The sequence below is a fragment of the Ambystoma mexicanum genome, chromosome 3q (genome assembly GCF_040938575.1).
Source record: "Ambystoma mexicanum isolate Mex_15411 chromosome 3q, UKY_AmexF1_1, whole genome shotgun sequence".
Lineage (NCBI taxonomy): Eukaryota > Metazoa > Chordata > Amphibia > Caudata > Ambystomatidae > Ambystoma > Ambystoma mexicanum.
In genome coordinates, this window is record NC_090926.1 from 98,684,112 (window position 1) to 98,708,963 (window position 24,852).

The 24,852-nt window shown below is 45.0% G+C and overlaps 1 protein-coding gene across 5 annotated transcripts in view; it reads left to right on the forward strand.

Moving 5' to 3' along the window:
- Nucleotides 1-24,852, forward strand: part of LOC138582170 (protein D7-like) — a 1,409,716-nt gene that overhangs the window by 817,097 nt on the left and 567,767 nt on the right. For all 5 annotated transcript variants that reach the window (XM_069653210.1, XM_069653214.1, XM_069653212.1 and 2 more), the window contains one exon: nt 11,287-11,359. In XM_069653210.1, the coding sequence (XP_069509311.1) occupies nt 11,287-11,359 (73 nt within the window). The remainder of the gene's footprint in view (nt 1-11,286; nt 11,360-24,852) is intronic.

Genomic DNA, 24,852 nt, shown 5'->3' on the forward strand with positions numbered 1-24,852 from the left:
TCCAGGTTAAAAAAAAATTCCCCAAAATCCAGCAAAGTTGCTGGGGGTCTCTAATGTGGAGGGAATTAGCACATTTCTGAGAATTCTCCCTAACAGGAAGGAGGTAGCCAAACCGTTGTTGCAGACGGGCCTGGACTTGGCAGATTGTTGGCAGAGCAATGGGTTCAGCAGTTGTGATGAGACGCCAAGTTTAGCTTAATGTTCTCCCCCAATGTCCAAAAGAAATTGCTTGGCATAACTTTTGAAAGTGATATGCTTTTCAGACCGAAAGCAGACCAGTTCTTGAAGAAATTCAAGGAGTGGAAATTTGCTAAATCTTTGGGCCTAGCGGTGCAGCCGGCCAAGCCTGCCTTCAGCTTCACCTTCAGGTTCAAGGGCTTCAGGCATTATATGCCCTATGGCAGGAAGGCACAGCTCCCACAAGCCAGGCAAGGGCAGAGGCGCTTTGCACATCACGGAAGGGGCAGAGAGGCTTCTAGAGGTAAACTAGCAGCGGCAGGGTCATCTGCGCCCTCCAAGCCGCTTTCATTTCCCCTCCCACCATGCACCAGTTGGTGGATGGTTGGCAGGTCATTGGCCCCAGTGGCAGGAAATAACTTGCAATGCCTGGGCCCTGGAGTTGATTTGGTGGGGTTGTCTGTCTTTCCTAAAGAGGCCTCCAGACAGACCTCCACTGTCCGTTGAAAGTGCTTCCCTTTGGGTTGACCTTGGCACCGAGGGTTTTCACCAAACTCATGACAGTGGTCGCGGGCCACCCCGAGGAGAGAGTCGGCAACTTCACCCTGGTACAGTTGCTTCAGAACCACACCACTCTTTGAGCGGCTTCCTTTCTCTGCCTATTGGGTCTCATGGCCTCCTGTATTTTTCTAGTGCCAGAGGCCAGGCTGCATATGCAATCCCTCAATGGCTCCTGAGGGACCAGTGGTCTCAATACCTGTGAGCGCTCGGGGATCTCCTTTCGGTGTCCAGCCAGGTAGTCCGCAGATGCGGCTTGTGGTACACGCGCAGCAATCTATTGCCAGGGGAACCCTTGTGGACACCTTAGCCCCAGGCCTGAGTGGTCATGAATGTGTCTCTGAAAGGTTGGGGTGCCCACTGCAAGGAATTGCAGGTGAGCGGCCTTTGGTCTCAATTGGAAGCAAAGTGGCATAGCAACAGGCTGGAGTTGCGGGCCTTCAGGTTAGCCCTGAGGGCCTTTGACCTATCTCTGAGGAAGGCATGTCCTCACCCTGACATACAACATGGTGACCATGCATTACCTCAACAAGCAGGGTGGCATGCACTCTTGCCCACTCTGCACAGGCGGTTCAGCTGTGGTTCTGGTTGAGGGAGAACCAGATCTTGGTCTCTGCAGTTCATCTGGCGGGGGCAGAAAACACCTTGGCGGATGCTCTGAGCAGGCAGAAAACAGTCTCGCACGAGTGGGAAGTGTGCCCAGAAGTCCTAGAGATCTTCACACTCAAGGGTACCCCTGCAGTGGATCGGTTCACCATTGTCCAACTGGAAGTGCAAACAGTTTTGCTCGAGGGAATTCCCAGCAAACTGTGCACTAGGAAACGTGTTTCAAGTGGATTGGACCTTCCCTCTCCATTAAGCCTTCCCGCTGATTCCCGTCATTCCTTGGGTTCTTAGGAGGTTGAAGAGATGATCCTGATTGCCCCGGATTGGTTGAGGAGAACATGGTACTCAGATTCCTGGATCTGACCACCTCACCGGTTGCCGCGGCGTCCGGATCTCCTCACCCAGTCGGTAGGCTGGGTGCGTCACCCAACCCCGGACTCCCTCAATCTACATGCGTGGCTCTTGAGGATGAGGTATCATGACTGGGACCTCTCGGAGGAGGTGCTTGAGGTACTGCTGGCTGAACACGGACCTTCTACTAGATCTGTATGTGTGAAGGTGGAGAAGATTTGAGGCATGGTGCAGGGAACGCAAGACTATCGCTTGCCCCACCACCACAGTGATGGAGTTCCTTCTGTCACTGGCCTCTTCAGGCCTTCAGGTTGCTACAGTGAAAGGGTATTTGGGGTCCTTGTATGTGTTTAAGAGAACCCCAGACGAAGGTTCATTTTTCACCATTCCAGTCATGGCCCAGTCCCTGAAGGGCTTTCTCAAGTTTCAGCCAACCCCCTTTTCTGTCCCAGATTGTGATCTTAATCTGGTTTTGATCTTTTTGATGGTGGCTCCATTTGAGCCTATGCATTCATGTTCTTTGCGACTGTCCCTTTAAGATGGCTTTTTTGGACGCAATCACTTCTGCCAGGAGGGTTGTCGAACTGCAAGCCTTGTGTTGCAAACCTTCTTTCCTGAAGTTCTCTTGCGAAAAAATCTTAGTCGGGCCGGAATTCTTGCCAAAAAAGTTTCTGAATTTCATCTGTTCCGGTCTGACTTGCCTGTCTTCCTTCCTCCACATCCCTCGAAGTATGAGGGTTTCCATCGCCTTGATCTCAAGAGGGCTTTCAGTTTGTCGCCCGTATGGCTGAGTTTAGGAAATCGGACCAGCTGTTTGTGGCCTATTCCTTGTCTAGAAAAGGCATTCCCATCACTAAGCAAACTCTGTCATGGTGGGTTATCCTTTGCATAGCAGAGTGTTACCAATCAGCAGGCAGTGAGCTTCCAGCAGGTATCGGGGCCCTCTGAACCAGAGGGGTCTCAGCCTCTATGGCCCTCCAGAGAGAGGTCCCAGTTAGGGATATTTGCCGGGTGGCCACTTGGTTATCTTTACATTCTACAGAATCTGCTGGTTTAAGTGTTTCTGGCCACCTCCGTTATCCTAACTGCTTCGGTAGTCTATTGTGATGAGGAATCTGCGGGAGAACAGCAATCCATTGAAGGAGAAATTACTTTACCGTAATTTTCTTTCTATGAAATCTTCTCCTGCAGATTCTTCATCAAACCCTTGCATACATACTTGCTCAAAGTTCTCTGGGTGGTTGCTTCTGTCCAAATGAGAAGGCATCTGGTATGGCTCTGGGATGACTGATTTCTGTAAAAAAAAAAAAATATATATATATATATATATAATTATAATTCTTCATACATTTTGTGGTCACCCTGTTCGGGTGTACCCTTTTAATGTTCTAATGGCTGGTTTGCCTTCTCTTGTGGTTTTTCTTCTGCAGCGTTCAATCATAACGGGAAATGTTGCATGAAATGAGGTGTGGGGTGTAAAGATGTGGTCATTATACAACACCTGACAAGACGGATCGACGATCGGCAGCTGAGTCATGGTCCACTACGCCCCACGGCGAATACCTTTCCGAGCAGCGAAGCTGGCGATGAACATCTATCATCTGCGGGAGAAGAATCCATAGAAAGAACATTACGGTAAAGTAATTTATCCTTCTTGTATAATGTCCAACAGATCAGAAACAAACTTCCTCGTTGGACAGTGGGATGTTTGAGTTTGCAAGAACAATATCAACAGTCAGCCCGAGAATGTATTCAGTCATTTTGTTTGTTAGCTATCTTGGAGCATAAAGAAAATAAAGTATCAACAGAAGCGGTGACAGCATTTAAAGTAGAAACTGAACAAATTACATCTTTAGGGATAGTACTAGGTGGTCGAATTTGCACAGAACAAGCACTGTCATAATCACTAGAGCTTGAGAAGAAGCATGACTTACTTGATAGTAAGCATTCCAAGTCTGGCGTGGCCAAAAGTTGCGTGCCAATCACATTGTTATACTTGGATTCAAAATTCGTAATTTGCCTGGTCTTGCCTGCTTGTTCCTGTAGTCCCATACAAAGCTTCAGCAGAGAATTGTTATTGTCGATAGGAGGGGACCCCAAAATACACTCATTGGGTTCACCGCCCCTATCAGATGGCAGACTTGTCTGAGGTTCTGCAATAGCAGCACACCTGGCAGTAATAAAAAATATAACTGCAATCAGTGGTCAATTATAAGTCTGTTATTTTGTGCGCTTTAGCCTGTGTTGCTAGCCGGGACGATCTTGTTAGTTGCCGAAGTAATTTGCACAGTTTCAGCTACATTAGCTAAAGCTTATTTCCTGGCTGCCAGATTTGTATTTTTTGGCGCGGACCGAGCCACCAAGCCATGTAACTGTTTAGTTACCTTTGTCGTAGCCCTAGGCAAACCATATTTAGACTGTTTCTTCATTTCAATGAGGTTCCAACAAATTGAAAAGTGCAAGATGTTATGATTATTAAAACAAACTCCCTTTTACTCACTGTTTATCGCGGGCTGCCTTGCGTCTCTCTGATGTGTTGGGGAGAATTCTCATTTCGGTGCCAATTCCCTTCAACCTTACAGACCTCGAGCTCTTTTGCTGGATTTTAGGACTTTTTAATTTTAACCTTGGAGTGAAACCTTTATATATTTTTTTTTTTTTTTTAAACTCTTGTTTTGACCTGGTTTGGATTATGTTTAGATTGTTTCCTCTGTTTTTAGGCATCTACTTTTTGTGTGACACTGCAGCACAGTGTCAGAGAAATCCCTTAGATTTCTCATAAAGTTTAAATACCTTTTTTGTGAGAACTAATGTTCCCAAGAATAGTGAAGTCAAATTGACTTTACTTACCTTTTTCTCTTTGTAGGTCCAGCACACACACTCTTAAGTGGAGTGCTGGGCGGGTTACTTAGTAGCCCCTTATCCTAACTACTAGTGTAACATTTTTTTATGTTGCTCTCACTACTTTAATGGCTGGTGGCAGTGGTTTAATTTTCCTACCATTGTGCTTTTCTGCCAAACGCTGAACCCCCAGCTGCAGTATAGCATCCATGGGTGACCATGTTATCAAAATGGCCCGGTCTTCTTTTTTCACCATGTTCTGTTTGTGAGACCTTTCTTGGGTTTTACTCTGCGCGCCAAGCCAGGTTTGGGCCCTTTGTTCATTTTGCCTTTGGCAGGCTTCAGTCCTGAAATCCGGCTCCAGTGTTTCTGGAAGGTCAGGAAGTGAGGGAGGATCCGACACTCCTGTGTCCTTTGTCTCTAGGAGTACCTGAATGCAACCAGTCCTGATTGGCTGGCTATCCTTTCAGGACATCCACCATGCTGTGAGTGACAGCCTAGGCTGTGCATGAATGGGAGAAACCTGCTTTAAAGGCGAGTGTTTTAGGACTAGAGGCAAAGTCAACCACTGGGAAGAACACCCAACAAAAAAACGTGAACGTAGCTTGCTGCATCCTCCTGGACCTTCGAACTGCCTGGTGAAGCCCTGCTTGTGTGCTGAAACTCCTTTTTCCGTATCGACAAGAGAAGCTCTGGAAGGGACTACTTCTTCCCCTGGGTTAGTGGGACCAACTAACCCGAAACTAACTTCACTGGACCATCTTCCCCGACCGGCTGTACTTCTTGGCTGCTGCAGGAACCGAGTGTCAGGGGTCGAGAAATCCGTAGTCTAGTGCAACTTCTGCAACCCGGACCCGAAGCTCTGGAGTCTCTTAAGGACCCTCCAGATGCATGACGTCCAGAGATGGAGTCCCCTCACTACAGTGCAGGACTCGAGGAGTGAAGGAAGCCCAACTGGTATCCAAGATCTGCGGTGGTGCTGTTTAAAGCATGCTGAAACCGCAAAGTGCCGCTGATCCGAAAAGAGCCTGTAGCTGCTGACGACCTCCATATTGCTGCCGCAGGAGTCCTCCCTCTTGTCCCCACAACTGAGGCTTAGTAACCCAGGATCTGCAATGCTGCAACAGGACAGAATCCAACTGGACCACTCTTCAAACTACAGGTACTGTTCAGATTTGGGATACTTAGCTCAGTGTCTTTAGCTGTGCTCTTCTCAGTTGTGACTTGCAGTGGCTACATTTGTTGGTTAATTCCAACTCTGCTTTTCAGAAGTGTAACAGCTTGTGACCCTACCAGCGATTTCTACAAAACTCTAACTTTGTGCAAGACTGTTATTAACTACGAAGTGCTTCAGCTCCATAGACTGTGCTCTAATTGACTTTGGCTGTCCTGGCTCCCTGCAGACTCTTCTAGTCCATTGACTTTGATATTTTCTGTCCCTCAGAGGTGATAACTTGTGTTTAAACTGTTATTGCTGGGGAAGGTTTTGTCTAGATTTCATTGGAAGATTTAAGTATACTCGCATGCTCTGAGAACCTGTTTAACTTTTTTCCTTTTAACTTTTTCTTTCTGCAACCTCCATCTGCAAAGTGTACTAGTGATATATAAATGCCATTACTGTCCTTGTGAATGAAGTCACCTGCTGGTGTAGTAAGTGTGTAAAAAGCATCTCTAAAGAGTATCCACTAAACGTATGCTGATTCTGGAAAAGTATTTTAAAGTCTATTTGATTGTTACATATCTTGCCTTTTTTTAAAGAACACTTATTTAGAAATTGATGTTAAATAACTATTTATAACTGAAACCTTGAGTAGAAGTGTTACTTGGCTACTTGTATTTGCACATTTCATTGCTGCAGCTCTCATGTACACACCTTGAGATAGGCCTGGCTGCTCAGTCACACTACCAACTTGTGTAGTACAGCCCTATACCAAATAGTGGGTTACCTAATACCAAATAGACAAGTGTTGTGTAGTCTCACATGGTGTTACTTCATCAATTCTTGCATAAAAGGAAGTTCCAAAATCCACGTAGCTGGCCCACTGGAACACAGAGCACGCTCTGCGCTCGTATGTGTTTTTGAGGGAAGTCCTCGGTTACAGATGGTAGAGAGAGTAGAAAGACTGTAGCTCAGCCCCAAACAACCTGCAGAGCCAGTAGAATTCCAGGCAGCACAGCACACTAACGCTCAGCGCACACACCAACCACTTCTCTCTTCCATATTTTCGATGTTGGTCTTCAGGCAGGGGAATTCTTTACAAATGTCAGTTGGTGCACTTTACAGCAGAGGTAACGCCTTGCTGCCTCGAAAGCCTCCCAGCGGACAACGGTAGACCAACTCCACGGTTTAATGGGCTAATGGAGCTCTGCTGCAAGAACAGAGTTCAAAGCCCGGCCTCGAAAAGTAGTAACGGAAAATTTGCTCTAATTCCGCCAGCACCAAGACAGCCAAGGCAGACCAACTGCACTCTGCCGCACTCCATGTTCCATTTAGTTCAGGCTCAGTATTGACTACTAAAAGATGTAGTGCATTCAATAGGGGCTCAAATGTTAAAAGTAGAAACGTCTGTGTTGGAGCCTGCTGCAATTTTCATAGGACCGTTGATCTCCCAAGATAGCCCAAACGAAGAACAAGTGTGGGTTAGTGATGTCCAACACCCTTCTGGATGACAACAGCTTACTAGGGCCAGGTGCACAACCAGTTTTAGATTTCAGGAGGACTGTGGGAAAACAGACCAGAAATGGTCCCAGCACAGGGCATTAAGCCCATTCAGTCAAGGCTAGGAAGGGGATGAGGGACAGACCATGAAGGACATACAGCAACCAAAAATCAAAAGCAGCTAAATATCAAAATTGAAGGGAAAGCACATAGGGCCTAGCCAGTATGGTTAAACATGGTTCTTCAAAACCTACTAAAATCACAACAGACTTCAAGCAAGAATCCAGTAGAATTTAAGAGGGGGTCTTAGTGGTCTCTAGATATACCAGTTAACTCATGAGCTAGCCTAAGCCAGCCCTCCAATTTCATGAAAGGGCATTCCTAAAAAGGTTTTGTTTGGCAGCCAAGACTCTTAAAACCACCATACACTCAGGTCCAATAAGGGCCAGGGACAGTCTAAACCTATGATTCCTTTAACATTGATGGAAAAACAAAGTGGCCAAAGAAATTAAAACACTGGGGGTATACTTAGACTCCACCCTCTCTTTCAAGAAGCACGTGAATACCACTGCCTCTTCCACAGCCTACACTAATAAACTAACGCCTGCAAGTCGTACCTTTCACCTAGTAGCTGCATCACCTTAGCCAGGGCACTAGTGTTATCTAAGATTGACTACTGCAACACCCTATGTCTCCAGTTCAATAAAACAATGCTTACTTTCCAACTGATGGGTCTCCTTGTGACCAGGGTTGTACGCCCTTCCCCTGGATCAATTCAGGAATACCCTTGGGTAGGTTCTTTTTCAACAAAATGCTTTTCATTTTTAACTCTTTTCCATCCACTGCATCCTCTTACTTGGTAAATTAAATGTCTTTCACAAACACTTGTAGAAAATCCCAAACAGCTGGCTTCCTCCTCAGAATTCCTCCTTTTTAAGGTTGAGTGTATCTTTCAAAACACTTGTTTAAAAAAAATCAAGGCAATTGTTTTTCTCCCCACAATGTTGTTTGCAAGATGTAAGGCAAAGATTAGTATCACTATTCTTTCAATTGAATACTTTGGTCAGGATAGAAGAGCAAATATTTTTGATGATGCAGCTGTTTGTCAGCATGATAAAGTTACTAATGTCTATCCACAACACCTTTTTACCACAACCACATTTCTTTAATGCAACTGTCTTTTTCATAGTATACTCGCCTGCAATGACTAACTACAAATAGTCTCTTTTCTGGTTCTCTCTCCTGCCAAGAAGAACATTCCCACTACAGTTGGTCTCTTCTTAGTGGTAATATGGGTTGCAGATTCCACCAAACTGGTGTTTCAGTAAAGGGGCATTGCACGCTTTTTGCCTCCTTCTATTTCGCCATTAAAAGGGTTTAGGTAGGCATTCATTCAACTCTTTGCCTCCCACCATCTTCATTTTTCTTTCGTTCTCCACGTGACTCAATTGCAGGAGCAGCAAATGCTACGAAGTGCCCCTGTGCCCTGTATCTTTTCTGAGGCTCACAGTTTACTGTGGGCAGCTTCGGCATCCTCCTTGTGTACTGCACAGCCCAGCAGTGGTTCTCTTCGGCGTCTGGGTGTCTCTCTGGGAGCCTCTGCTGCTCCACTGTCAGCTACCACGGCTCTCCCGATCTGCCGTGTGTGCACCTACTCCTTTGTGTACACCTGCAGTCCTGTACATGCTTCAACCCCAAGCCACAGCTTGCGGGAGTGAAGTCTCTTCTTGCTTCACCTACAGCTTCAACCACCTCGGAATCTTTACTCTTCCACTGCTGCTTATTCCCTTCCACTTCCCCACAGCTCTGTTCCGTTTTCAAGTTTAAATGTCCCGCTCAGGTGCCTTACCTCCTAGGCTGCATATTCTCTTCAGTGGCACTTTTGCACTCATTGACTCTTCGTCCTTCCTCATTCCATTACCACAGGCATTATGGATCTTGAAGTCCATAATACATTTAAATCTTTTATCTCTAATCATTTCTGGTGATGGTTGAACTGGATGTTAGTCGAGTTAGGAGATATTATGAGGGATGTGTGACTTAACATCAGGGCTACTTTTTCTACCCAAGTCAGAAGCATGGCCACTAGATGGTTCTATATATATATATAATTTAGGAACTTCTAATGTATATAACCATTTCTGCCTAGGTAACCTTTTCACAGAAGGCTCTTTGGTTTTCCTCATGACAGGCTTTTGCAATGACAGCATGCGATTACATTTTTGGGGATTACAGGACTCATCCTCACAAGAATACTGCGCCTCTCCCAAAGGGGTCACCAATTCCTCCTAACGGCCATCTCCTCCCTCATGATACCACCCCCAGGGATATGATCAAGTAGCAGCTGCCTTCCTCAGCCCACATGAGAGGAGATATTAGGCTGGGATTCAGTAATGACTCCGCAGGATTGATCACAATGCACAGCTGGGATTAAAATGAGCCCATGTTTGCACAGCAGTCATGTTCAGGCTGCACCCTTGGTGATGCCAAAACTAAATTACAACAGCCACCGGCCTAGTCTACAAAACCTACGTAGGGTGATCTAATTACTCTAGGGACCAAATGGGTGCCTTAAAAGGGGTGTGGATATCGCACTTTGTCACAAACTTCCTGACCGGGGAAAATACTGGTCTTCACAGCCATGTCATATTCAGATCAGGTAAGTGCTGGGAGAGGAAATAAGTGCAAGGGAACACAGGAACCCATAAATAATGAAATCTGTGCAGGTCCCAGTAAAACAGAAGCATCTGCGAATAGGCATTCAAAAGTGACGGTGCATGCAGGTGCCTGGAAAACACTGCACATGAAAACTAAACCTCTGTGATGGAAGTGCAGAAAGACGGGAAAAGCCAACATTAACAGCTGAGTAGCGAATTCCTAGAGGGCATGATGAATAAGAGTAAGCTAGCCCAAACTGTGAGGGCAAGAAGTAAACCCCAAAAAGGCTAGAGTTAAGCAAAGGCAAAGGGAGGAAAGGCAGCGCGACATCCCAAGTACAAGCAGGACCACACCTAAAACATATTTTCAAGTTTCACATGGCATGGCCAGGAGTGAGAAGGCCATCCACTCCTGTTTTTCCCTTTTGGATTCCGGGACTTCTGGTACAGTTTTTTCTTTCCCATTTGAAATATAGGAAAAGTAAGTCTCAGAATTCCACCAAATACATGACTGGGTGACCTTCACTCATGGCTATGGGAAACTAGTCTTCAGTAGTTTCTTGAAGTGGGAATGTTTTTCTTCTCCGCTGTAAGACGTTCCAGAGAACAGCCATCCTACCCAATGCCTTTGCTTAGGATCCACAAAATATTTATAATGCAACATGCTTAGGATATCGATGCAAGGATAAAATGGTTGCGCTCTGCTTCTCATGTCCTGATGTGTTGCTTTCGCCAGGTTTGGGAACCTCACTGAATTTGTAAAGGTAAGTGGCTGAGCAGGGAAGCTGGAATATCAGTGTTAAGATGTGTGCGCTTGCAAATGCCCAAAGCAGACATTTTGAGAAAATGTTGTACGAGTGCCTGAAATTAGAATTTTGTTGCACACCATGCTCACCCCTTGCCTCTTTGTGAATAACTGCAGGGGCCTTACATATTACGGATGGCTCAATGCATTTTGAGTCTTTCTCTTCAAAGTCTGCAATTTGGTTGTGCACATTTGGTTGACTTAAAATATGGACATTTTTGGAATACTCTGGGAAAGGGGGCGGGGTTCCGTCCCCTCTTGCCCCCTCAGACCTCTTATACTCTATGAAAATATTTTAAAACCTGCAATAACCTTACAGATGGGATCACAGTTGCTCAGATTTACCACCATTTCACCATATTGAAAATTTGTTTGAGCATTCAGTTTGTACTTGGTCACCGATGAAGGGAAGGAACATAGATTATAGGCACTGGGACACCTACTGTTTAAGCTACAACAGCTGGGACATGCCTTAAACGCAAAGTGATTTTGGAAGCAGTTTCAGCAAAATGTGTAAAAGCTGGAAATATTCCTTTACCTAGGAAATAAGTTGCAAGGGTTATTGGTACAAACCTGCTCTTTGTTCAGGCCTAGATCGCCATTCTAACTTTCCTTGCTTTTCTGTCTTGCAGATGTTGCTGCTTCACCACCTTCTCATTTCCAACCGAATGCAAGTGAAAATTGCTCCTTTCAGAATGGTCAACGGTAAGTTGTTGAAGTATTTCTAAGTTAATAGGCTTTTTGTGTTTTTCTTTTAACCTATGAGATCTGAGGACCTGGTACGCTGATTTGATGTAGTGCACTTTCTGCAATTTGAGCTTTTTGTGCCAAGAAAAAAAAAAACAATCAAATACAAAAGCAGACTTATAAAATTGTCAAGGTCCATGGCCTCATTAAAACCTGCTTGAACTATACACGTGTTAGGGAGAATTCTCAGAAATGTGCTAATTCCCTTTTACATTAGAGACCCCATCTCTTTTGCTGTAATTTAGGACTTTTAATTGTTATCATGAAGAGTGAGACTTTTTTTTCCGACTCCCAGTGTTTTTCGGTTTTGGATTCTGACAAACCCCATAGGCGTAATCATTTTACATTGTGACACACAGCACCCTCAGTGCAGTGTAACAAAGAGATCCTTTGGATGTCTACTAAGGTTGAAATGCCTTCTCTTGGATAACTACTTTCCCCAAGAGTAGTAAAGTGAAATTGACTTTACTTACATTTTGCTCTTTATAGACACAGTAAACAATATCTTACAATAGGGTGCTGGATGGGTTACTTGGTATGCCCTTTCTCTAACTTCTCGTGTAACATTTTTGTTACCCTTTCTACCATTAATGGCTGGTGGCAGTGGTTTTCTTTTTCCTACCATTGAGTGTTTTTACTGATGGCTGTGTTCGCAGCTGCAATAAAGCACCCATGGTTGCCCATTTTGTCAATGGTCCTGGTCTTTGTTGGAAAGGTGCTCCTTGAGATTTACTCTGTTCACCAAACTAGGTTTGGTCCCTTTGTTCCTTTTTGTCTTTGGCGGAATTCACTGATGAAGCCTGCCTCTGGCTCCAGCCTGTCTGGCAGGGCAGGAAGCAGGAGAGGTGCCTGTAACTCCCTGTGCTTAGTCTCCTTGGTTACAGGAATGCACCCAAAGTTGATTGGCCGGCTGTCTGTCCTTGGAGGACAGCCACCCTGCTGTGCGAGTGACAGCTAGTCTGCGAATGAATGGGAACAACTTGCATAAAAGGCGAGGTTTTTTGCAAGGAAGGTAGCCGACCACTGGATGAAGGAACCGAAGAAAAACTGGAAGAGCTGCTTGCTGCAACTCCTGGACAGTGGTTTGCCCGGTGAAGCCCTGCTGCAGTGTTGAAGCTCCTGTTTCGACATAGACTAGAGAGACCCGGAACAGACGACTTCTCCCCATGGGTTAGTGGGACCAATCGACCCTGAGACGAACTCGACTGAAACCCCTCTCTGCTGGCTGTACTTCTACTACTGCTGCTGCAGGAACCGAGTGGCAGGGGACAAGAACACCAGAATAGAGTGCATCGTTTTTAAGCCAGACCCGAGCTCCAGGAAGAGCCTCCAGACTCCCTCGAAGCAGGGCTGACCAAGCCTGAGCCACCTCAACAGAGTGCTGGACCCTAGAAGCAAGGAAAGTCCAGTAGGTGTCCAAGAAGCGCAGTGGTGCATTTTGTGAGAAGCTGAAATCGCAAAGTGCTGCTGATCTGAACTTTGCCCATTGCTGCTGCCGACCTTCAAATCTTAGTGCCAGAGTCCCCAAACAACCTGCCTCTTGTCCCCACGACTGAAGCCCAGGAACTACAACAGGAACAGATGCCAGCTGGAACCATTTCTTCAGACCTAAGGTACTGTGAACTAAGGGATACTTGCCTCTTGTGTGTTTAGCTTGCTTGCTCTCAGTTGAGACTTGCATTGGCTGCCCCTTGCAGAGTTGTTTGCAGCTTTGCCCTTCACAAGCCTCCCAGGTTGTCACCCAAAAGTGACATCTTCATCAACAAAATTCTCTTAACGTTGTGCAAGACTTTTACCTACTTTCAAGAAGTGCCTCAGCTCCCCTAGACTTTGCTCAAGTGACATTGGCTATCGTGACTCCCTGAAGACTCTTCTAACCTCTGAGTTTGTGTTAACTATCCCTCCAAAAGTCATACATACCTTACTTGTATAGCTGGGAAAGGGTTAATATACAATGCATTGGGGTGTTCAAAAGTGCTTACCTGTTTGAGAAACTTGTTAACCATTGTTTCCTTCCCTAACCTTTTCCTTTTTGCCACAACTTGAGTATTGCCATTTAAGTGTGAAAAGTGATATATTTAATGTCCAGTGTCCTAACTAGTGAAGTCACCTCAGGGTGTAGGAATATCTGTGTGCCATCCCAAAAGGGTATCTACTTTATTGGACTGAAGGAGTGTATTTTTAAGTGTTTTTATTGTTGCCAATTGCTCCCTTCTAAAGAGGGATTATTTTAAAACGGACAGTTTGGTTAATAATTACTAATCAAGAAACCTTGAGTATAAGTGTTATTTGGATATCTGTCACTGTGAAACTCTGTTGCAACCCTACATCTCACATTGACCCCTCTTGAGATAAGCCTGACTGCTCAGTCACTCTAACAACTTGTGTAGTACAGGCTTTATAGTAAAGGTTGGGTTACCTATTGACAAGAGGACAAGGCTGGTGTAGTCTCCCACAGGGTTACTACATACAATCTTGCCTAACAATATGCAATTCAACTTCAATTTAAAATGTGCTTAGGATCTGATTGTGAAATAATGTTTTGCAGTGCCCATAACCTGACCTTGGACTTATCAGAGGGGTGGGGGGAAGCAGTGTTGTTGGAGAGGCAATTGTACATCAAAACTCATCCTTGCAGCCACTTTATATTGCTTTCTTTGTTTAGGAGCCTAGGAAGAAAATGGCTGCAATCTTGGTAATGCTCGGATCAAAGTACAGCAGGAGGAACATCGGTGCCTCATTTTCCAACACATCTTTCAGTAACAAGATTGATTATATTTGATTGTAGGGAGTTGTAGCCTGAAAAGTGAAACTAAGGGTCTCCACCTCTGCTTGGCAAACTTTACAGTTAGCAAGCAACTGCAGAGCCTTTCTATCTCTTGATATTATAGCTTAATGCCAAGTTGCCTGCTCCGGCCAAGGCAAAGAGACGACTTTTGTTGGATTTTAATAATGTTCTCAAATAGTGCTGCTGGTGATGGTTTACTCAGTAGATGTTGGCCCAAGTGGGAGAATTTAATCGTACAGCTTCCCCAGACATAAAGTCGACATTTTGCAAACTTTTCACTTTCAGTTGCTTCTGTGTAGTGTAGGCTGAATTCCTCGTAGCATGGTTAGGTCTTCTGTCAATAATTCCCTGTATTTAGATATATTTGTTTGAGTAAAATATTCCTTCCATGCTAGGGCCACCAAATTTCTTGACAATTAGGTTATTCTTTTAACTGCAGGTCTTGCCAGGGAATCTGTCCTATCTTGTAGATAGCCTACATCAGCTTGCAGTGCCAAGGTTGGAAAGCCTTGTGGCAGATGCAGGTGTTCAGATTTCTTTTTGATGAATGCCGATTCTGCATGTCTTTCTATCCAGACCCACATTACAACACTGTATGCAACGGTGCATCCATATTTCCCTCGGAAAATGGTATCAACTTCCAGGGCTCTGGACAGCCTCAGCTTGCTTTGATCTAGGGATGTGAGGTTTCCAAGATAAATGCTCTGCTAACATGGCTAGCGTATGAGACCATTTCTATTTGGTCCTCACCAAACAGGAACTGTTATTTGTCTCTGTTCTTACTCTGTTGAAAACCATAACCTTTGACTTCACTTTGAGATCTAGAGTTTGATTTACACTAATTGGAGACTATCTTTAGCTAGGCTTTCTAAGCCTTGTGGAATCTGCTTAGATCACATGCTGTGCATAGGCCGACACCAAGTGGAAGCTGCAGAGTATTACAGTTTGATTTCGAAACTTGAAAAGGGGCGTCAAACTAGGGCGTGCCAGTAATACTATCCCTAGTGTGACGTCCACTGTACCCATGATCCCTCACGCGTGTAGGACCCTCGGATTGTTTTTTTCCGCCATACTTGTCGGAAGCATAGTTGCAGAGTTCCCTGGTTTTTAGCCATTTATCATAAATTTATCAAAAAAATACCCGTTCTCAAATCCCACGTCGAAGCCGAAAATCGACGCTGGTACTTGGAGGACAAACAGCCGTCGAGACTACACGATGGACTTTGGGCCTCGGCCCTGCAAGTAGGGAGAGTGGGGGTGGACAGACTCACACACACTTGTTTTTTCCTACATATACTCGCCCGCTGCCAGATATTAACATACGGAGAGTACTCCATTTAAATTCTGCCCCAAGTGCAACTGTAAATTCCCTTGGGTAGATGAACGTAACACCTGTAATCTGTGTCTTCCAAGGCACCACCCCGAGGCAAATTGTAGAGCTTGTAAGCTCTTCAAAGCTAAGACACTTAAGGACCGCTCCACCAAACGTTGGGCCCACTGTGCCAGGCAACTCGAGGCCATGGACGCTGTGGGTTCCTTCAGTGATGGCAGCAACACCACCGTATCGGATGGCGAGGGCACAGGGGTTTCGTTAGGCACCCAAGCACAAGCCCCCGACCTCGGAGGACTGTCAGGCGGGGCAGTTATGGGGACAACACCCGGCGGCAAGAGTGCTAACCACACACCTTCCTCTAAGCACAGTAACCCCATCTGAGATTCGACACGCGTGTCGAGTGATCGGCAGAAGAAGGCACAGAGCGGTCCGCAGAATCTGTGTCCTCTGGGCGTTCCAGGTTATGGTCGCCCCATGACACACAGCAACCGTCTACGATTGCTAATAGTGTCACATTACCTAAAGTCACAGAGGTATGGTCGTCAGAAGACGAATCCGACCTCTACCCCCCAAGCAGCACGTTCGAAGACTACTCCCGCAGTTCGACGTCTGCCGCCGAGATTCAACGTCCCTCTAAGACTCCAGATTCTCGTGATACCACCTCCGAATCTCGACGCCAGGCATCGAAAGATTCAGGAAAGTCCAAAGAGTCAGGAAAACTTACCTCTACACATGGGGAAAGGGGAAAAACAACTTAAGAAAGCCTCTGAACACCAGGTTCAGAAGGAGAAACACCCCAAATCTTTAGAAAAGTCCAAGGCCCCTGACCCTGCCAGTAGACCAAAAGTTGTCCCACCCACTCCCCATGATATGGAAATGGAATAGGAACCACAGGAGGAAAGGGTTATTCCCAGTTCCAAAGAATGGAGCTTGGAAGAGATCGACAGTCATGAGGAAAATGTCTTTTTATGGTAGATTTTTACGAAAAAGACCTGGATTACTTCCAGAGCTATCAAAATACCCCTGCTACCTCTGCCCCTTGAGGATCCAAAGACCCTCAACCTCCTACTAAGACTCTGTACTGAGACTCCAGTTCAGGGGCTGATTTCAGACCCATTCACTATTGAACCTTACCAGCAGTATGGTGACGATCCAGAAATACAAATACTGGACGACCAGCCGGGGTCGACTATTATGGAGACTATGAGGACCAGGATGATGATGAGGAGGAGGAAGACGAGGCAGAGGCCTATAGTCTCGAATCCCCTATTCCCAAGGACCCATCGGTGAATGACTCGCCTGTGGATAATCCGCCCTTGCTGAACGAGGTTTTAGCCAAGGCTGCAGCCCATTTCCAGGTAGGGGGAGAGGCAGCCCAGGTAGAGGCGCTATGCCTCCCAACAAACAGTGACGGTCCTCTCTGGGTCCCTTCCCATGCATCCCCAGTAGGTGGGTGCATTTCCACCCTCACCCACGCATGGGAAGGGATCACTTCGGACAGATGGGTGCTGTCCAGTGTCCGCGGGATACTGTATCGAACTGTTGGAACGCCGCCACCATCCTCCAAGACAGAAAATACACTCCTTGGAGCACCAAACAATCCTCCTCGAGAAGATCGTCATTCTTCTTGCAAAGGACGCGATAGAACACGTCCCGGGCAACCAGGTAAACCAGGGTATTTATTCAACTTACTTCCTTGTGCCAAAAAAAAAATCTAACAATGCGCCCAGTATTAGACTTACGCCCTGCAAACAAGCATGTCAAGCCTCAAATATTTTGCATGACTACACTCCAAGAGGTAATCCTCCTACTAAGAAGAGATTACATGGCAACATTGGACATGAAAGATGCCCATTTTCATATTTCCATGTTCCCAGCGCACAAAAGATTCTTGTATTTCAAGGTAGACAGCCAGCACTACCAGTTCAAAGTGCTGCCCTTCGGTATAGCCTCGGCTCCAAGGGCTTTCACCAAAGTACTAGCGGTGGTGGCCACGCACCTACGCAGGGAGGTAATCTCAGTGTACCCTTACCTGGACGACTGGCTCATCACAGGGGAAACCCCTGTAATTTGCAGATCCAACATTCAATCAACCTCCTCTTTCAATTGGGCTTCTCAAACGAGAGAAAATCGAGCCTGGTGCCAAGCACCTCCAAATAGTTCCTAGGAGCTGTCTTGGACACCAAGGAGGGGTTGGCCTTTCCATCAGAGGAAAGAATTTGGAATCTGTTACTGCAAATTCCTCAATATCAGTCTGGTCGCCAGATAAGAGTGTGCAAAGCGATGTTTACTAGGCATGATGGCATCATGCATTTACCTGGTTCCTGTCGGGCTGAGAGTTATCCTGTGTCCGCGGAAGCTGCTGAACCCCCGACAATCCCCCTGAAATGTAATCCTCAGAACCCGATAATTCTCAGCTCTGTTAACTACACCCCAAAGGGAAAGGGGGAAGTGGATAACATAAACACCAGGCTGGCGACTTTCTGACTAGCTGATGCGGAACCTGCAGTGAATACATAAGAACATACAGAATCCTCAAATTACTTTACTACCTTTTAAATTATGAAAACTTTATATCCTTAACTAAAATGTAAAGAATCATACCTGGTTCTTCTCTTTTAGGATCTTAGAGAAGATTGGAGTAATAGCTGATAAAATTCTTTCTACCTTTCTTTTTGCTTTGAAAGTCTTGAAAATAACAGAACCTTGACTCTTGCCTTTTAAACTATTAAATGTTGCAGTTAAGAAGACTTGGATGAATCCTGTTCTTCCGTCTTAATAAAGTTCATAGTATCTTGAAGAACTTGCAAACTTTTCCAAAGTCCGTTGAAACCTTTTCGCACGCACACGCAAAAATTTACCAGCGCAAAACGCGCGTTGAAGAAAACACGCCAGAGAAAAAACATGCGCTAAGGAACACACGCTCTAAGAAAACACACGCTGATGAAGTCACGTAGCAGTCTTTTCTTGCTCTCGCGTACATGCGCTATAAACACACGCGCTATAGAAATCACATAGCTGTCTTTTCTCGCGCTCGCGTACTCTCGCTATGATTACACGCGCAATGAACACACACGCTAGGAACACTCGTGCTGGAACACACGCGCTATAGAAATCGCGTATCAGTCTTTTCTCGCATACACGCGCAATGAATTCACGCGCTGTAATTATCACGTAGCAGTCTTTGCTTGCGCACTTGCGCTACGATCACATGCGCAATGAACACACGTAACAGTCTACCGTTGCTTGCGCGCGTTTAAACATTAAACGTTGAACTATAAACGGAGTAACATCAGTTCTTCTTTTGAATTTTCATTTACAATCTTCTAAAGTTTCTAATGAATCCGAGCAAAGATTTACATATCCAAATAAAGTCACTTAGCTTAAGAATTTTTTCTTTTCCAAAAGAACTTCCAGAAACTCTCCTGTGAACCTGAATTCTTCTCCTGAACAACCCCTCATAAGTAGCCGCCCGACTGCCAGGATTTGAAAGTTCAAATCCACTAGGCCCAAGACTTCAGCAGGAGCAGCTACAAACACGTCCTCTCAGCTGGGGTTACGACGACGAAAGGCAGAGAGTGACAGTTTAGAACGTTCATTGTTGTCCTGCAGTTCTCTAGCCAATCTAAGCTCCTATTGTAAAACTCCATCTTGCCTTGGGCCAGAGCCAGGAATCTGTATAGAAAAGTCAAGGCCAAACCAACTGCAGTGGAAAACTTCTAACCCACACAGAAATAAAGGGGAATGATAGAATAATTAAAGGGAACCTGACAGTTCCCCACGTGCCCCTGCGCATGCGTCCCATGCAAAAATGGTTGGCGAAACATTGGTCTGAGGCAAGTGGTCAGTGGGACGATCTAGTGGTCGTTTCGCCAACACTAGTACAGAGTCTTCACTGGTGGACAAGAGACAATCTTTCAAAAGGGAAACCCTTTTACGATCCAGAAATACAGGCCGTAGTCACTACAGATGTGTCCCTGTCAGGGTGGGGAGCACGTTTCCTTCACCACATAGCTCAGGGTCTCTGGTCTCACACAGTAGCTCAGAATCACATCAACCTGCTAGAACTTTTGGCAGTCTTCAGAGCACTTAGGGAGTTCGAACCCAACCTGTCAGTGCAGATCCTAACGGACAGCACGACAGCAATGTTCTACATAAACAAACGGGGGGTGTGGGGGACACTCGTTCACCAAATCTGTCCAGGCTTGCCCAGAAAATGTGGATATGGGCACTCGGACGGAACATTTACCTGTCGTCTCCACATGTTCCAGGGGATCTCAATTCACTAGCGGACGCTTTGAGGAGAGATCCCCTCCCAGAAGAACACGAATGGTGTCTACACGAAGAAGTCGTAGGAGACCTCTTCTCTTAGTGGGTTTCCCCACTATAGACCTATTTGCCACAAGCGAAAACAGACAATGCCCAGGATTTGCATCCAGGTTTCCCCAGCCAGGCTCCAAGGGGAACGCTCTATGGATGAACTGGTCAGGGATGTTTGCCTACGCTTTTCCACCAACCCCTCTGATGAGGAAAGTGGTCAACAATATACACAGGGAATCCATGACGCTCATCCTAGTTGCTCCTATTTGGGCGAGACAACCATGGTTCCCACACCTGTGCAAACTGGCGGTGTGCGAACCCATCAAACTCCCATGCTGGTAGAACCTACTCTCCCAGCACGGAGGGCAAACAGTGCATCCTCAACCCAACTCGATGAACTTGGGAGCATGGCTCCTTAAGTCAGAGTTTGGGCATCTCAATTTACCACAGAGATGTATGGATATCTTAAAAGAATCAAGGAAACCTAACACAAGGCACTGTTAATTTGAATGGAAAAGATTTGTTATTTGGTGCAGAAATAAACAAATCAACCCAGCTGATTGCACTCCTTCCAATATTGTCACCTGCATGCTCCACTTACTGGATGCAGGGTTGGTATTTAATTCACACAAGGTACACGTGGCGGCGCCATCAGCCTACACCACCTCCCATAACAAGGTGTCATGGTGGAAGGTGCCAGTTGTCAAAGCCCCACCACCAGGGTGGGACCTTAATGTGGCGCTTGCTAAACTCATGGGAGCCCCTTTTTAACCCATGCATAAAGCAAGTCTCAAACACCTGACTTGTAAGACTGCCTTCTTAGTAGCCATTACATCCATAAGAAGGGTCAGTGAAATTCAGGCTCTCAGTGCAGGATCCTTTCTTTACTGTACATAAGGATAAACTGGCTTTACGGACTCACCCTAGGTTCTCACCTAAGTTTATTTCCAAAATCCATGTTAACCAGTCCTTCCTTTTTCCAAGAACCCAAAAGCTCTGCTGAGGTGAAACTACACACACTAGATGTGAGAAGAGCGGTCCTCTACTACGTAGACCAGACCGCTAAAAAAGACAGATCAACTGTTAGTCTCCGTAGCTGCAGGCAGAGAAGGAGATCGTGTCTCTAAAGGTGCCATCTATAAATGGATAGTTAAATGTATCCAGCTGTGCTACTCCCTTTCAGAAAAGATACTGCCTTTCACGCCAAGAGCCCACTCCACTAGAGGTACTGGGGCCACTCTGATTTTCATTGCAATGTACCCCTTGACACCATTTGCAAAGCAGCTACATGGAGCTCTATTCACACTTTTACTCAGCACTACTGCATTGACACCCATTCCAAGACAGATACTCAAGTGGGACAAGCGGTTCGAAGACATTTGTTCGCTCATGACCCTTCTCACATCCCACCTCCTCCTCCTCCTTCTTCTAACACTGCTCGCTAATCTATGCACAGCATGTGATCTAAGCAGATTCCACAAGCCTCAGAAGGGATACATTACTCACCGTAATCGTATTTCTGATGCTTGTATCTGCTTAGGTTCACATGCGCCTGCTCTTCCTCCCCTCTAAGAGAAGGCGCATGGAAGCTTGTAGTCTTATCTATCTGCTTGGATACTCTGTGCTCATGCTACCTCGTCAGAAAAAAAAAATACAATCTGAGGGTACTACACGCGCGAGGGATCATGGGTACAGTGGACGTCACACTAGGGATAGTATTACTGGCACGCCCTAGTTCACCCCTTTTGGAGCTTCGAAAAACAAACTGTAATACTCTGCAGCTTCCACTAGATGTCAGCCTATGCACAGCATGTGAATCTAAGCAGATACAAGCATCAGAAATATGATTAAGGTGAGTAATGTATCCATATATATTGGTACGAACGAACCTCATCCAAAAGTTTGCATGGACAAAAAGTCCTAAAAATGCTACCACCAAAAGTTCGAACCTTTTGGTGGTAGCATTATACGGAAGTATAAAAAAGACTGTGGGGGTGTCCCCCGCAAAACCCCCGCTCACTATACTGTGTGGTATAGTGAGCGGGGTGTTGCGGGAGACACCCCTGCAGCACACCTGAAAGAAAAAAGGATCCTCTGGCACCCAATAACGGAAGTGAAGGGAAACTGGCGCCGCAGGGACTTTCGTGAAGAAAAAGGTAAGTAGAGTATGTTTATGTTGGGGGTGTGGGTGGGTGGGTGTCGTGCGTGTTGGGGGTGGGTATGGGTATGTAGGTGTTGTGTATGTGTTTTTACGTGGTAAATGTGCAAACCTTTGGTGGTCTGCACATTTCTCATGCAAACTTTATATATATTTCTCGTTCCGCCAAAAAGCGGTTTGTTGGAAAGTTGAGCCGCACTTCAGAGTCAGGGTTAACGGATTCAAATGGAGAATTTCATCAAATAATGTTGCAAACCTGTTCCATATTTCAAAATAATCTTTTATTTAGAAAAATACTTTAAAATCGTGGGTTTGCGACCCATGCCCGGCATCTGATCTACGGGAGGCCATCAACGGGATGACGCGTTGCGCTACTTACTGTAGCTTGATCACATGGTTTCCCCCTGGTCTAGGCACGTATTTCAACTCTGTGATTTCTTACATTCATATGCATGGAAAGAGGACTAGAGTATTCCCTCTTTTGGTGACTACGGTGTTCATAACACAATAAAACTTACGACACTAATAATATCAATTGTGGTTCCCCATAAGTTTCCGAAATCTTATGCTTATTATGTACATGGGCATTTGACATAAAAACAATTACGGTCAAGTTCGCGTATCACACCCCTTGTACACAAGTTGGCATGCGTGGTATGATGCAAGGTGTTACAAGTAAGATAGCCGCCATTTTTACCCCAATACTACGTGTATCATGCTGTATCAGAAATCATGCTAACATTCGGTGCCCAGTACCTCTCATGCTTATGTTCTCAATTGATCCAGTAATGGATCAAATCATTACCTTTAATTTTAGTTGGACATTCCCTAATTCTAGTCCATTTAAAGTGCATAGTGCATACAAGTTATCCTCTGGTAATGTCTGTTTCAAGGTATAACTCCTGATTTAGCGGATAACAGATGACCATTTTAACAGTATTTGGATTGCATGATACGGTTTCGGGCTGGTGCTATTATATCAGAGCATCTTTCCTAAGATAATATCCAGTTTTAACAGTGGATCCCAAGTAGGCCATTGTTCATGCTTGTATCAGTCTACCACTCAGCAATATATTCAATTATATCAGGGTTAATTCAACAATGTAACTTAAAAATGTCTATTGAGTATATGCCTGTGTAGTTGACTCATGGTTAAACTGATTCCTTCAATAAGGTCTCATGTAATACTTTACTGCAGTGACATGCTGGGGCTGTTGGATTTAAACCCCATATGGTGAATTAACAGCAACCGCTAGTTGGGAACTCAGAGTGAATTTTGAGTAGTGTCAGTGCATATTTGATTATTCTCTTAGGCCTAACATACATGGCCAAATCTACGCAGGTTCAAAATAGTCACCAAAGACCATGGATTGTTTTAAAAATAAAAACTACCGTCAATCTAACCGATTGGTGGTAGATATTAAAATCATATGCAATTGCATTATACAAAGCTGGAAGATAGATGTTGAAAACAGTTATGCGCTTAGGGGGTTCATGGATTCATCACATCTGACCATTGTTTTCAAATTAGGAAAGACTGGAGTAACGGAGTTATTTTCATTGATTCATCCACAATTCAATCATATTTTTGTATACACCCCACTTAGTTGTTCAAACTATGGAAGACTTTGGTATTCGATGAGTAGGGTATCAGGGGTTGTGAGGGTATCAGAGTCTCCCTCACAACTGTCATTATACACCCAAATCTGGCACAGCTAGTCCTCATTCTCCCAAAAAGGTGTAAAGTTCTTCGTCGATATTATGTCCCGAAGGGGTCTTACTCTCAAAATCTATGATGCACCGTGTTTCATGCTGTCTTAATAATTTTTCTTGATTTCCTCCTCTTGGTCCAATGTTTCTGTTTGAGTCCAAAAAATTAGAAGTCACAGAGCTTTCCTTCATGTTTTTCCCAAAAATGCTTGGCTATTTGATACGTATCGTCTCTATTCTTAATGGCCCTAATGTGTTGCAAAATCCTTATTTTCAATCTGCATTTCGTGCTGCCTATGTACCACTTACTACAAGTGCATCTGAGAACGTACACTATGTATTCTGATTCACAGGATTTTTTTTTATTTTATTTTTTTTCAGTGATCGGCACAGTCTTCAGAATTGGATGGACCTATGTGGAACATTCATCCGCATATTTGAATATCTTACACTTTGAGCATTTGAAGAAACCCTCCTTTCTCTGTCAGCCACGTAGATGTGTTCTTTTTGGGTTTGGGTGCTATGTAGCTACTTACTAGTATATATTTTATGGATTTGCATTTCCGAAAGGAGCAATTGGGATGTGATCCAAGTGTACCCTGTAGGTTTGTGTCTGTAGTGAGTAAATGCCAGTATCTTTTAATGTTTTTTACTGACTTGGCTGTTTGTCCATAGGTTAGTACCAGCCGTACCTTCTCTTCTTAGTAACCCCTTGTCCTCATGTGGATCGAGTAGTAATGACATCCTTTCTCGTTGATGTGCTTTCAGATAAGCCCGTTCAATTATTCGTTTGGGATATTTCTGCTTATTGAAGCCCCAAGCAGTGGTCTTACTTTCCTTGTCATGTTTCGATCTAGGTACAATTTCTTCTGCGACAGATGAACTCTCCATAGGGAATGCTCCAGACAAAGTTCTTACAGTGTGCACTATTTGCATGTAGTGGCATGTTGACTCCAGTCGGTTTTCTAAAGAGATCACTTGATTTTTCCATCTTCCATAAACACATTAAGATCCAGGAAAAAAACTTTTTTAGGACTGTCTCTGTGAACTGTAGACTGAAATCGTTCATATTTAGCTGTTTGACATAGTCCCTCCATTCATCTGATGTCCCTTTCCAAATAATGAAAAGGTTGTCAATGTAG